Source organism: Trichomycterus rosablanca, chromosome 1 (genome assembly GCF_030014385.1).
Source record: "Trichomycterus rosablanca isolate fTriRos1 chromosome 1, fTriRos1.hap1, whole genome shotgun sequence".
Classification (NCBI taxonomy): domain Eukaryota; kingdom Metazoa; phylum Chordata; class Actinopteri; order Siluriformes; family Trichomycteridae; genus Trichomycterus; species Trichomycterus rosablanca.
Genome location: NC_085988.1, coordinates 80180942 through 80194764, shown reverse-complemented (window position 1 = coordinate 80194764; position 13823 = coordinate 80180942). Strand labels below are relative to the sequence as shown.

Genomic DNA, 13823 nt, shown 5'->3' with positions numbered 1-13823 from the left:
TTTCCACTGACGTGGAAGGGTTCCGGTTCACTAATTCGATTTTGAACCGGTTCCACGTGTTTCCACTGAAAATTAAGAGGTTCCAGACAGCGAACTAGCGTTCTAATCTGGCACCACAGAATACTTGTTTTTGTGTAGAGGTTTGGGTGCTTTCACATGAGAAGCTGCTAAAGCGCTGCTGGGTTGTTTTCTATGGAGCTTGACACTGCACTTCCATCTTTTAAAGTTCACCTGATTGAATTTTGAGCCAGTTTGCCGCTGATATTTTCAAAGCATCTCAAAATAGATGAACTGTGTGATATGGCGTACGAACAACGCTTAACATGAAAAATAAAGCTTAACGTGGCTTGCTTTACTAAAACAACGAGTGAGGAATTTGGGCAGTACAGAGCTCTTATAACCAGTAATAAGGGAGAGAAGTTTAGTGTTCTTATGTAGTACTTTTAGTTCATTCAGCCACGGTACGCTTTTTTACGTTAAGCTTTTTCGACTCCGATTCTCAGCACCCCGAGCTGCATAACAACCACATGTGAAGTAAATCCAGCTAAACACAGATACATGTATTGTATTTTAGACTGGGTTTGATTGTTATTTCACACAAATGGATGTTCCTGACATGGAACTTTAGTGATGTTTTGCTATTTGCGCCGAGGGCCGCGGTGAGAGCGAAGCACAAAACGCTTCTCATGTGAATGCACAAAAAAAAGCAACAATGGCGACAAACACGAGGAACGAAGTCGCCGTCTACGTCTTCTTATCACCAATAGCTAGACTGATGCTCTTTGCATTAAAAACAACAGCACAAATGCTCACAGGTAAACTACGCGCTCCGCCATCATGTAACTACTGGTGTTACTACTACTACTTTTTTGGCGCAGCGCCCATCGTTGATGACGCAGGCTTGGTTCCCAAAAACTGGTGAAAACGCAGGCCTCTAAAAAACACCATAGTTCAAAGAAACCCCAACACAACCAGTTCAAGAACCATAGTTCTTTTGGTGGAAAAGCGCTACCAGTCAGCACTCATGATCTTCTTGGATCTTAAAGTAGTGCTTTAAGGTTTTGCAGTGGAAGAAAAACAATGTATTAGAATAAATGTGTTTTCACATGTGGTCTCAGACCTCCCCTTCTGCTGTGTATACATACACCGATCAGCCATAACATTAAAACCACCTCCTTGTTTCTACACTCACTGTCCATTTTATCAGCTCCACTTACCATATAGAAGCACTTTGTAGTTCTACAATTACTGACTGTAGTCCATCTGTTTCTCTGCATGCTTTGTTAGCCCCCTTTCACCCTGTTCTTCAATGGTCAGGACCCCCACAGGACCACCACAGAGCAGGTATTATTTGGGTGGTGGATCATTCTCAGCACTGCAGTGACACTGACATGGTGGTGGTGTGTTAGTGTGTGTTGTGCTGGTATGAGTGGATTAGACACAGCAGCGCTGATGGTGTTTTTAAATACCTCACTGTCACTGCTGGACTGAGAATAGTCCACCAACCAAAAATATCCAGCCAACAGCGCCCCGTTGGCAGCGTCCTGTGACCACTGATGAAGGTCTAAAAGATGATCAACTCAAACAGCAGCAATTGATGAGCGATCGTCTCTGACTTTACATCTACAAGGTGGACCAACTAGGTAGGAGTGATTAATAGAGTGGACAGTGAGTGAACACTGTATTTAAAAACTCCAGCAGCGCTGCTGTGTCTGATCCACTCATACCAGCACATTACACACTAACACACCACCACCATGTCAGTTTCCCTGCAGTGCTGGGAATCATCAAAGCAGGCTAAAAAAAGTATGTAGAGAAACAACTGGACTACAGTCAGTAATTGTAGAACTACAAAGTGCTTCTATATGGTAAGTGGAGCTGATAAAATGGACAGTGAGTGTAGAAACAAGGAGGTGGTTTTAATGTTGTGAATGTACTGTGATCTTGTTGTACATCCTATTTTTAAATCAAATTGTATTTAAATAGAGCAACCTTTATGTGATCTTTTAGCTATACTTAATACAATACTTTTTAGTCAAAAGAGTATTTGTATGGCTGGGTACTGATGTTGGTCAAGAAAGTCTCAGTTGATGTTCCAGTTAATTCCAGAGCTGTTCAGTGGGGCTGAGGTCAGGACTCTGTGCAGGACACTGGAGTTTCTTTAAACTGAGCTTTTCTTTATGTATTTATAGAGCTTGTTTTGTGCACAGGGGCTCAGTCATGCTGGAACAGGAAAGGGCCTTCCTTATATACAGTATATGTATCTTTAGTTCAGAGAAAAGTCTCAAAGCCCTGGAGGTTTGGGGGAAGCAGCAGGACAGATACAGAACAGAAACAGTGGAAAAGAGTCAAACGGAAGGAAAAGTGTGTTTGTGTGTGTGTGTGTGTGTGTGTATGTGTGTTTGTTGTTGTTGAATAAAAATGGAATGCAACAGGCAGTCAATAGAGAATAATGCCTCTGTGACCTGGAGATGTTCATTTGGGCTTGTTTTCTTCTCCGTGGTTTCAGAGAGCGGTGGCACCTTTTAATGAGATCTTCTGCAGCAGCAGCTGAGCCCCTGCATACCCACACACAGTGAATGATACACTACTCATACATCCTCTCTCTCTCTCTCTCTCTCTCTCTCTCTCTCTCCCTCTCTCTCTCTCTGTCCTTGTGAAGGCATGTGGGTGGTTTCTGCAAATGCACAGGTTTTTGGGGGATTAATATAGTCAGGGTAGGTATACAAGGGTGTAGTCCAGGCTCTCTATACTTGCAAATATAAGTATAAAATCTACACATACTTGTAATGTAAAGTAATGGGTAAAAACAATACCCCCCCCCCCCCCACCCCCAATATGCATGCCAATGCAAATTTCATAACATTTGTGGACGGCACAGGCAGAAAAAGTTACACTGATGGTTGTAACTCATAGTTCACATGTTGAATGCAGCAGATTTGCACAGCCTAAAGACCTGAGTGAGTTTAATAAGGGCCAAATAATTTTAGCCAGATGTCTGGGTTAAAGTATCTCCGAAACAGTAAGGAGTGCTCACAGGTAGCCATAAATAGCACCCACTGAGAGTCATCCTAGGTGGGACAAACCAAAAGCCGCCGGCAGGATGATGGGCAGTCAAGACCCATTGATTCCACTGAGTGCACAAAGACATTAAGGCATCTGGTATGAAACAACAGAAGGACTAATGTGGCATAAACTGCAAGTAATTTTATTGCTAGTGATGAAGAAATGTGTCACAACACACAGTTTCTCTTTATCTCTTAACTTGTGTATTGGGCTGTGAAGTTGAAACTCCTGTCCACCATCATGCTAAAATTGGACCTGGATATCAGAGCAGTAAAAGAAGATTGACTGACTTGATGAATCCTGTTTTGAATCCAGTGGATGGTTGGGCACACGTGCATCATTTACCCAAGGAATACGTGGCCCCAATACAGCCAATAACCAATACAGCTGCAAAGTTACTCATTTTAATTATAAATCAAAATACTAATCAAGGAACACCTTTATTTGTCTTATATATATATCATTATATACATATCTACACACCCCACCCCAGGTCAGAATGCAGGGTCAGACATTGTATAGTGTCTCCAGAGCTAAGAGGGTTAAGGACCTTGTTTAAGAGCTCAATGCTGGCTGCATGGCAGAGCCAGAAACCAAACCCATAACCTTCTAAATGTTAGCCCAAAGCTCTACCCAGTAGTCTACCAGTGTCCAAACTCTTCCAACTATTTGCTGGCAATCATGAGGATTAATATGGAATGTAAAATGGTCTTGCAGTAACCCTGGAGTTTTTACGTCCTCTGAGAATTTGAGAAACTCTGGAGTGGTTTTCCCAGTCATCATTCTTGGCTCATGTTGCAGATCCTTCCATCTTTAAAACATCAAAGGATTCAACCATTGTTCCATTAAAGCCACACCGGTGCTTGTTCAGTCTGTCCCCCTAAAACTGGTTTACTGCTACTCTCTTCTGACAGGTTTTCTTTGTCCACCATCAGATCCCTGTATCTGATTTAGAATTTAGTCACGTCAGGTTCTTCAGTCGACCTTGCTATCACCGCGTTTCCCATATTACCTCACTGTTCCCTTAAAGCACTATTTAAACCACATTCTTGCCTCGTACCATTGTAGTCACAAGTCAACTTGATTTAGCTTAATTTATTCCTTCAGACCAGCGATCCCCAACCTTTTTTGCACCACAGACCAGTTTCATATAAGATATAATTTCATGGACTGGCGGGGGCGGGAGGATTAAAAATAAAATGATACGACGAGTATAATAAAAAAACACAATCATAGCAATACTACTCACCAGTGATGGAAAATCAGTGGGAACCCTGAGTTTTTTTTTTGCTAATTTTAGCCAGCGTGTGGATATTTGGTATCACGTGACTAAAATAGGTACGTGTCAAACTTGTCAAGAGGAACAGACGGATGTTATTAAAAGAGAATCCGTTCTTTCAAAATAACATCTTTCAGAGTGTGATTGTCAATAAAACAAAAATTATTTCTGTGCGGCCCGGTAATAAATGACCCACAGACCGGTTGGGGACCACTGCTCTAGACAAAAAATACAAGAATGAAACCATTTTGTATTTGCACTCAGGTGATGAAATGTATTTCTCCTGGTTGTACGGACAGCTGAGTCTCTTCCAGTGTTAAAAAAAAGAAGGAAAGTCCATGTCAGTCAGCACTCTTGATCTTCTTGGATAAAAGCATGTTCACGAGTGTTCTCAGTCTTCCCTTCCCACTGTATATACAAATATACTGTAACCTTCTGTACATCCCATTTAAAAATCACATGGTATTTTAATACAATGAGCTTTATGTGATCTTTTCAGATATAACGTAGAAGGTTTCTCACAAGACTTTCAAAAATATCTGTAATTGGTTGTCTGAGAGACTAGGAGATGCTTATAGTCCGGATTTAGCGCCATCTGATTTCCACCTTTTTGGACGCTCAGAGAAGCTTCAAAGGGGAAGAAGATTTTCATGTGATGATGATGTGAAAGCAGCGCTGCATCAGTGGCTACGAGCTCAACCAAAAACATTTTTTGCTGATGGCATTAAAAAGTTGGTACGACGCTGGAGGAATGCATCAGAAGGTGATGATGTAGAAAAGTGATGTAACTGGTTTTTGAAATTCTTAATAAATAGAGTTTTAAAAAGTGCGGAAACTTTTTGAAGGAGAGAAAAGTCTCAAAGCTCTGGAGGTTTGGAGGGAGCAGCAGGACAGATACGTAGATCGAAAACAGAAAAAGTAGAAAAGAGTCAAACAAAAGAAAGTGTGTGTGTGTATGTTTAAAAAACTATCGATGACCCATTTTTCAAACTACATGAGCAGTTGGGGCGGCACGGTGGCTCGGTGGATAGCACTGTCACCTTGGTTCGATCCCCAGGTGGGCGGTCCGAGTCCATTCTGTGTGGAGTTTCCATGTTCTCCCTGTGTCTGTGTGGATTTCCTCCGGGAGCTCCGGTTTCCTCCCACAGTCCAAAGACTTGCAAGTGAGGTGAATTGGAGACACAAAATTGTCCATGACTGTATTTGATATTGAACCAAAGTGTGCAAAACATGACGTTAAAATCCTAAAATAAACAAATAAATAAATAACATGATCATTTGTGTATGTTGCTCTGGATGAGTAGCTGCTAAATGCTGTAAATGTAAATGATGGCTGCCTGATTGGTCTTTATGCTGGAGAAAAGAATCCAAAAAAGACCGGATGTGACTTTAATGAAAGGTTTTATTCGTTCCTCTGGCCTTGCTTTACATTTAAAAACCTCCTGGTGAATCGAGTACCTCGGACTACTGCAGAGACCACAAGCTTAAGATTTTCAGGATAATCTAAGTGTGTTGTGGTTTTGCTCCGCTGGGTAAAGTGCCATCTGGCTACACTGATATGCTTTTTAGCTTTACCCAGAGGAGCAGCGCTCAGCTATTCAGGGCTCTCGGTGTGATCTGAGTGGAGGTGATGGTGACGACACACTCTTATTCGCACTCCATGCCCAGTGAGGGGATGAAAGCCCAGCAGATGGATTTTCTGAAATTGAGAGTCATGGAGGAATAGACTATCATGATGAAATGATGAGGATGGAAATGCTCAGGGTGAAAGAGGTGTGTGTGTGTGTGTGTGTGTGTGTGTGCAGCACCGGTTAGAGCTGTTCATAATTCCTTTTAATTATTGCCTGTTGTGGAGCTTAAAGTACGAGAATCCAAATCTACAGGATATTCCCTCTGCTTTTTTAGGGTTTATGCAGGGGGCAGTTTGGTCGGGAGGAGTTTTACACCCCTAACTAAGCTAAAAGGAGTTGCTCAGGAAGAAAGATTTTGAAGGCGTATATTTTATTCTGATCAACAGGAGTTTTAGAGGCTTAAGCAACCGATAAAGTGCCAAAGGGGGGGGGGTAGTTTCAGTTCATTTTAGAGGAGGCAGTGTTTGCTCAGCGGTAAGGGGGAATGGACTGGTAATCAAAAGGTCGCTGGTTCAAGCCCCATTACTGCCAGGTTGTCACCGTTGGGCCCTTCAGCAAGGCCCTTGACCCTTAATTGCTTTGGATAAAAAGCAACCAATATAGTACCAAAGGGGGAAAGAGTTTTAGATCTTTTTAGAAGAAGCAGTTGTTTGCTGTACTGAAAAAGCAATCATAAGGTTGCCGGTTCAAGCCCCACCATCACCAAGTTGCCACTGTTGGGACCCTAAACAAGGCCCTTATTCTCAATTGCTCAAATTGTATTCAGTGATAATCCAAGTCACTTTGGATATAAGAGTTGAAGCAGATGGTAGCCAGTGCCACCATGATTATTTACATTTACATTTTCGGCATTTAGCAGACGCCTTTATCCAAAGCGACTTACATTACAGTATACAGTCTGAGCAATTGAGGGTTAAGGGCCTTGCTCAGGGACCCAACAGCAACAACCTGGCAGTGGTGGGGCTAGAACCAGCAACCTTTGGATTACTAGTACAGTACCTTAACCACTAGGTTACAACTTGCCCTTTCTGATCATCTTTCTAGCTCTGCATATTGACTTGCTTTCTAGGTTTTTGGCAGCAGCTTGCATTTGGAAAGGAGTTTTACATCCTAAAGCCAAAGAGATGACTCCACAAACTGTATGCAAGGAAGTACTACATGGCATTGCCTTGTTCAAAAGAAGACTTATTTGTTTAAAGAGGACACTTTGGACATCTTTTTGAAGGCTGGCAGCAGAATCAGTGCAGTGCCCACCTGTCTGTCTATGCCTAAAGTATACCTACCTCACCATGGCCAACTTTCCGACTATGGGTCTGTCTGAAAACCTAGTGAGCTGCCTTGTTGCCTACTGCCTACTTGGGCAGCTGCCTCAGTAGAGAGGATTCTAATAAGACATCAAACTTATAAGGCAGATTATTTAAACGCACTGCTTAGACAGCAATTCACGGCGATTACGTCACCACAGTTTTCACTTACTAAGCTAACACAGTTAGCCTCAGGCCATTTAAACCAATGGGCTGAGGTGGCACAACCTGCTAGCACGCCAACTAACATCTCCCTGTACCATGTACCAAAAATTGTTAAACTGTCACTGACGAGCCTGAATTTACAAATAAATCACACTTGTGCACCTTTATACAAATAAAAAATCAATCATTTATTTACATTTAAAAAGAACTTGCCGCACTAAATGCTGGGATTGCCTTCACCACTAAGGAAGCATCGGATGCTCCCTCGCTATTCAGTCAGATTAGTGCTCAGAATTAAGGTGCCTCAGTAGGATCATTTTAATGTATCTAAGGATTTAGACATGCCTTCTTCTTGGGAGTGTAGGATGACGTAAATGTGTTTATGTAGAAAGGTCACTAGGTTTTCAGACAGACCCTTTGTATACAGTACAGCAGCGTCCACATGTATGCGTGCTTCCTTCAGCGATATTGGCTAAGGCAAAGACATTTCTTGGGTTACAAGTCAGATGTTTGGTATAATTTCTGCATACAATACAGTATACCTTCAGATGTTCATGTGTGTATGCAGGTCATTTGTCTTTTTTTCTATACTATTTATGCATGTTCTCCCCTTTTCTTCCAATTTAGCGTAGTCAATTCATCTTCCACTGCTGGAGACTCCGGTTGTGTTCGAGGAGGGTATTTTTGCCAGCCTCACGCTTCCTCTGAAGTGGGCACAGTCCACCGACCGCTTCTTATTTGCCCACACATTCTGTGAATTCGGTGAGGCCAGTATTCGCACACAGAGAGCGACACACTGATCTCCATGCCTCTCTACTTTCTGTACTTGTGCCTCGGGCTACTAACCAGGGTCCTTGCACAGCTTTGAAGACCCCGTCCCCTTTCAGTCTGGTCTTTTACCCAACCGACAGACTTTAGCGGCCAATTTTGTCTGCTGCAGGCACTGCCAATTACGCCCGCTAGGGGGCGTCCAGCCGACCGGTATTTTCTAGGTTTGAACTCGGAGATCAGAACCCCAGCACTGGTGTGCTAGCGGATTATCCCGCTGCGCGACCTGGCCGCCCCACTTGTCTTTTTTATGATTTAGACAGAAAGTGGCATTGGTACAGCTCCAAATGCTAAAAATGCTTTTTTGTTTCTTGTCCTGATCATTCTCTCTTTTGTGTTGTAGTTGTGTGGTGGATGAGATGGACTTCTCGGGGATGGAGCTGGACGAAGCTCTGAGGAAGTTTCAGGCTCACATTCGCGTACAGGGAGAGGCACAAAAGGTGGAGCGACTTATCGAAGCGTTCAGGTGAGACCACACAGACACACATACACTCACACACACAGTTCTGCGACCCCGTCACACTCACACACACACAGTTCTGCGACCCTGTCACACTCAGTACCCCTGTCGCCTCCATATGCACTGCCAAGATAAGAACAGAAGTGTGAAACAGCAGTGGTCACCACCTGATCCAGCTGCTATAAAAACAGCTTTAAAATTTCATTAAATTTTATACAAATAGATAAAAATAAAAAAAACACACACACTTATTTATGTTTACATCTTGGATTGCAAACTGCTTAGATTGTCCTTAAAACATATTTATTTATCTGGATGTCTTAATTTTCTTCCAGCATGAAGTGACTGCCTGGGTTTTCTTACTGACCGTTGTAAAGAGGCTGCTGTATTATGTACTTACTTAGATGCATTCAAACTAACCCTGTTTACTGTATATTTACAGAGATGTTGAAAGCTGTGGTCAATCAAGCATCAATCAATAAGTTATCAACAAGTTAAACAACATTATTTAACTTTTGACCATGAAAACAATAGTTTAAGTTGCTCTATGTATATTTACACCGATCAGACATAACATTATGACCTAATATGTCCTAATATTGCTGCCAAAACAGCCCTGCAACTGTGCTGCACTGTGTACTCTGACACCTTTCTATTAGAACCAGCATTAACTTCTTCAGCAATTTGAGCTACAGTAGCTCATCTGTTGCATCGGTCCACACAGGCCAGCCTGTCCATCAATGAGCCTTGGGCACCCATGATCCTGTCGCCAGTTTACCACTGTTCCTTCCTTGGACCACTTTTAATAGATACTGACCACTGCAGACCTGGAACACCCCACAAGAGCTGCAGCTTTGGAGATGCTCTGACCCAGTCGTCTAGCCATCATAATTTGGCCCTTGTCAAACTCGCTCAAATCCTCACGCTCGTCCATTTTTCCTGCTTCTAACATCAACGTTGAGGATAAAATGTTCACCTGCTGCCGAATGTATCCCACCCACTAACAGGTGCCGTGATGAAGAGATAATCAGTGTTATTCACTTCACCTGTCAGTGGTCATAGTGTTATGCCTCATTGGTGTATATTCACATTTATTAATTAAATATGTCACATGATGGGTCATATATTATTAGCTATACCCCCCCCCCCCCCCCCCAAAATAAATAAATAAATAAATAAATAATTATAAAACAATAAATAATTCAAAGGTCAAAGGTGTTTCCTCATTACTGCTGCGAATGCACCCTCTGCTGGCTGGTTAAACGTGCCTGCACAGATAGGGTGAATAATAAATAATGGAGAGCAGTATGTGACTCTCCTTACACGATACAGATCCCAAGATCACTGATCGCAGTGTGAACCCATCTCTGGCAGGTAAAAAGAAGTGGTTGGCTACTACACACATGCAAGAGGGGATGAGCATTAGGTCCAGCCCTCCTTGGTCTCCTGTTATAACAATAATAGTAATAATAATAATAATAATTGTCCATATTTAGTCAAAAGAGCATTGTGGGGGGCACCTACACAGATATTGATTGGCTCGTCCGAAGGGTGGAATGCCAAAGGAGATTCATAACTGCTGCTGGCTGGTCAGTGACACCTGCACAGGTACAGGGAATAATGAAGATTGTGCGTGACTCTCTGTGTGTGATACGGATCTCCATATGAACCCAAATGAATGTGCAGGTGAAAAAAAGCGTTCAGCTACTGCACACGTGTCCGAGAGGGCTTGTGTTATTCACGACACTCCTGGGTATGCAGCAGTAGAGGAAGCAAAATGCATTTGTAATTGGATATGGGAAAATTGGGAAAAAATGCCAACAAGGAGCATTTCTGCATGACCACTACATTTTACTCTTGGTCTTAATCACTTGAATAAAAGTTCAAATTATTTATTTTCTCATGTGGATGCCACTAAATAAAAATGATTATATTTGACTCCTTCAGTGGTTAATGGCCATTTCAGAATCCACGGTGACATAACCGAGGCTGTAGTGCATGTCTCTGGGTGTGTGCTTCGGGCCGGTTTATAAATAACCATGATTGCATAACATAACCCCGTCTGTCTGTGCCCGCCGCCCCCACTGCCATCTTCACCGCTTAGCCAAAAACCTCCCTTAAAAAGATGATCAGCTGAGCAGAGAGAGATAAATAAACTGATCTGAAAAAACACACACACGGCTTAAAGCAGCTGCTCGCGTAATGAATGAGTGAATAAATGAGTTCGCGTGAACGCCAACTCTTCATATTCCTCATTAGCATGAAAGCAGAGATCAGCGCTGTGCAAACCATCGACTGATGAATGAGTCACAGATCCGAACAGGTTAGATCATCAGACTCGTACGGAATATAATCCAACATCTGTATAAGAGCTGTGCACATAATATTCACGTCCTAAAATGTGGTGTGTGTGTGTGTGTGTGTGTGTGTGCACAAAGGAAAGGAAAAGGAAAGGGAAGGAAACGCAACAATGGGTCTGTCTGAAAATCTTGTGAGCTGCCTTGCTGCCTACTGCCTACCTGGACAGCTGCCTCAGTAGAGAGGATTCTAATAAGACATCGAACCTAAAAGGCAAATTATTTGGACACACTACTTAGACAGAGATTACGGCGATAACATCACCTCAGTTTTAGCTTACTAATGCCATGTTCACACTACACGACTTTCCAAGTCATCAGGTCGCTGTACAGTTCACACTACACAACTGGATCTCTTTGTCTCTTTGTCTAATCGTGAGTCTTTCAAGTCGGTGTGGCTTTCACACTACACGACTGATCGGCAATAGGGGGTTTCACACTACACCATCTATCACCAACTGGAATCGCAGGCGAGCTTCTCTGGTCTCCCAAACTACGTTTTGTCACGAAAACAAACGCGAGAAATGACGAGGGGTTTAACGATACCACGTCCAAAAATGCACATCAACAAGTAGCGAGCGATCAAAGTTTGTGCGCTGATGTGCAGCGTAAAATCAAAGAGAAAAATAAATGAATCTGAGTGGATTTGGCTATGTGGCCAGCATGGATTGTTCTGTAGTGAGTTGGATGTTAATAAATATTTTTGCAATGAAGCGTTGGTGTTATGTTTTGTAGAGAACAATAAGGTCAGAAATACTGTAAAACTTGATTGTGCCGATGTATTCTGATATAAACTATATTATGCTCCTTTCCCACCTCTGCGGTTCCCCTCACCCCGTATCTTGCGTTCTCATTGGCTGTTCGACATAGCGCTCATTGCCAGTTGGGCGACTCAGATCCAGATATTTGACATGCTAGATATCTCTCTTCGGCCGGCAAGCCGCTCGGATCGAGTTGTTGAGTAGTTCACACATAGCGGTTAAGAGCCGAGTTTCGATCGCCGAGTGAACACCGAGTTGCTCCCGAGCCGGCAAATCTAGCGCCGACCAGTCGGAGAGTGAAAATCAGGGCAAAAATTATGTAGTGTGAACTAGTCATAAGCTAACACAGTTAGCCTCAGGCCATTCAGACCAACAGGTTGAGGCGGCAGAGCCCACTAGCATGCCAGCTAACATCTTCCTCTGTGTACCGATAAGAGTTAAACTGTCCCTGACGAGCCTGAATTTACTAATAAACGACACTTGTGCACCTTTATACAAATTAAAAATCAATAAAAATTTACAGTACTCAAATTTAACCAACTTTGTTGGTTGCTCTGCATTCGTCCGCCATATTTGCCATTTTTGTGAAAAAAGTAGTGCCGCACTGAATGCTGGGACTGCCTTCACCACTAAGGAAGCATCAGATGCTCCCTCGTTATTCAGTCAGATTATCACTCAGAATAAAGGCACCTCATACGGCAGCATTTTAATGTATCTAAGGATTTAGACATGCCCTCTTCTTGGGAGTGTAGGGTGACGTAAAATGTGTCTATGTAAAGAGATTACTAAGTTTTCGGACAGACCCTGTGACTCCTACTGTCTGGTTGAGGTGTTGACATGAGCAGTGAAGTAATACACTGGCATAGGGAATTGAGTATATCCAAACTGAGATGATGCAAAAAGGAAAGAGAAAAAGAAGTGTAAACTCCAGTGATCCAGATGAACAGATTCTGGCCTTATGGGGTTGGTTGGATGGAGGTGCACCTACCTGAAAGTGCTGAGTGATTCATCAAAAATTCAACAGCACTTTAGCACAGAAGAGAATCCTAAAGAAATTCTTCACCATGAAAGTGTCATTCCACCGTAACCTCGCATTCTTCATTTATAAGATGCTTTTTGTTGTGCGTTGTGCATTAAAAGCAAGTCAGCGTGTTCATTCATCGACTTCATTCCGATCAGAGTCACGGTGGGTCTGGTGCCACCTGGGAAACACTACAAACATGAAAGGAATACACACTGAAGCAACGCAAACATCTAGGGGCAATTTAGAGTAGCCAATTTAGGGCACTCGGGTGGTCTAATGCTCTAGTACACCACTTTGGAGACTTTGGAGGCTCTGAAGTCTGGGCGGTGCCGCCGGCCTGGTCGTGTCCTCTACAGTAACCAAGGAGGAGAGGCTAAATGAGGGATCACCTCCTGTCCTGTCCATTTCAAATCCATGCTGCCTAGGTTTTGTCACCAAAGGTTAGTGAAGCTGGTTTTATTCAAGGACCCCAGGGTCTAGGTGTCAACTTAAGGACAATTTCAGTACGTGATGTGGTGTGAAGACCATAAAGCTTCCTAACTGAGGCTTCCCTTTAATTTGTAATATGGTTTTAACCCTCAAGCTTTCATTTCTTTCATTTCTTTTCTTTCATCTTAAAATGATTAAAGGCCACTTTGGCCTGGAAACACTCAAAATGCCTAAACTATTATTTTATATCCTTACCCTGATATACAATTGATTGTGGTGATTTACAGACAGATCCTCTGATTTTCCACCTTTATTTTATTTTCACCAGTTATTATATCCTAGTCGGGGTCACGGCTGGTCTGTTTTCACTGGGAAACACTTGATTCAAAGGAGGAAAACACTAGACAGAGCAACAATCCATTGCAGAGCTTGTAAATGAGAACGCCTGATCTTGTCCGATCTCAGAAACTAAGCAGGGTTGAGCTCAGTCAGTATCTATCTATCTATCTATCTATCTAT

At 42.7% G+C, this 13823-nt stretch overlaps 1 protein-coding gene across 1 annotated transcript in view; it reads left to right on the top strand.

The window, feature by feature from the left end:
• Positions 1-13823, top strand: part of iqsec3a (IQ motif and Sec7 domain ArfGEF 3a) — a 210187-nt gene that overhangs the window by 147775 nt on the left and 48589 nt on the right. The window contains exon 6 of the mRNA XM_062996481.1: positions 8617-8739. Within this exon, the coding sequence (XP_062852551.1) occupies positions 8617-8739 (123 nt within the window). The remainder of the gene's footprint in view (positions 1-8616; positions 8740-13823) is intronic.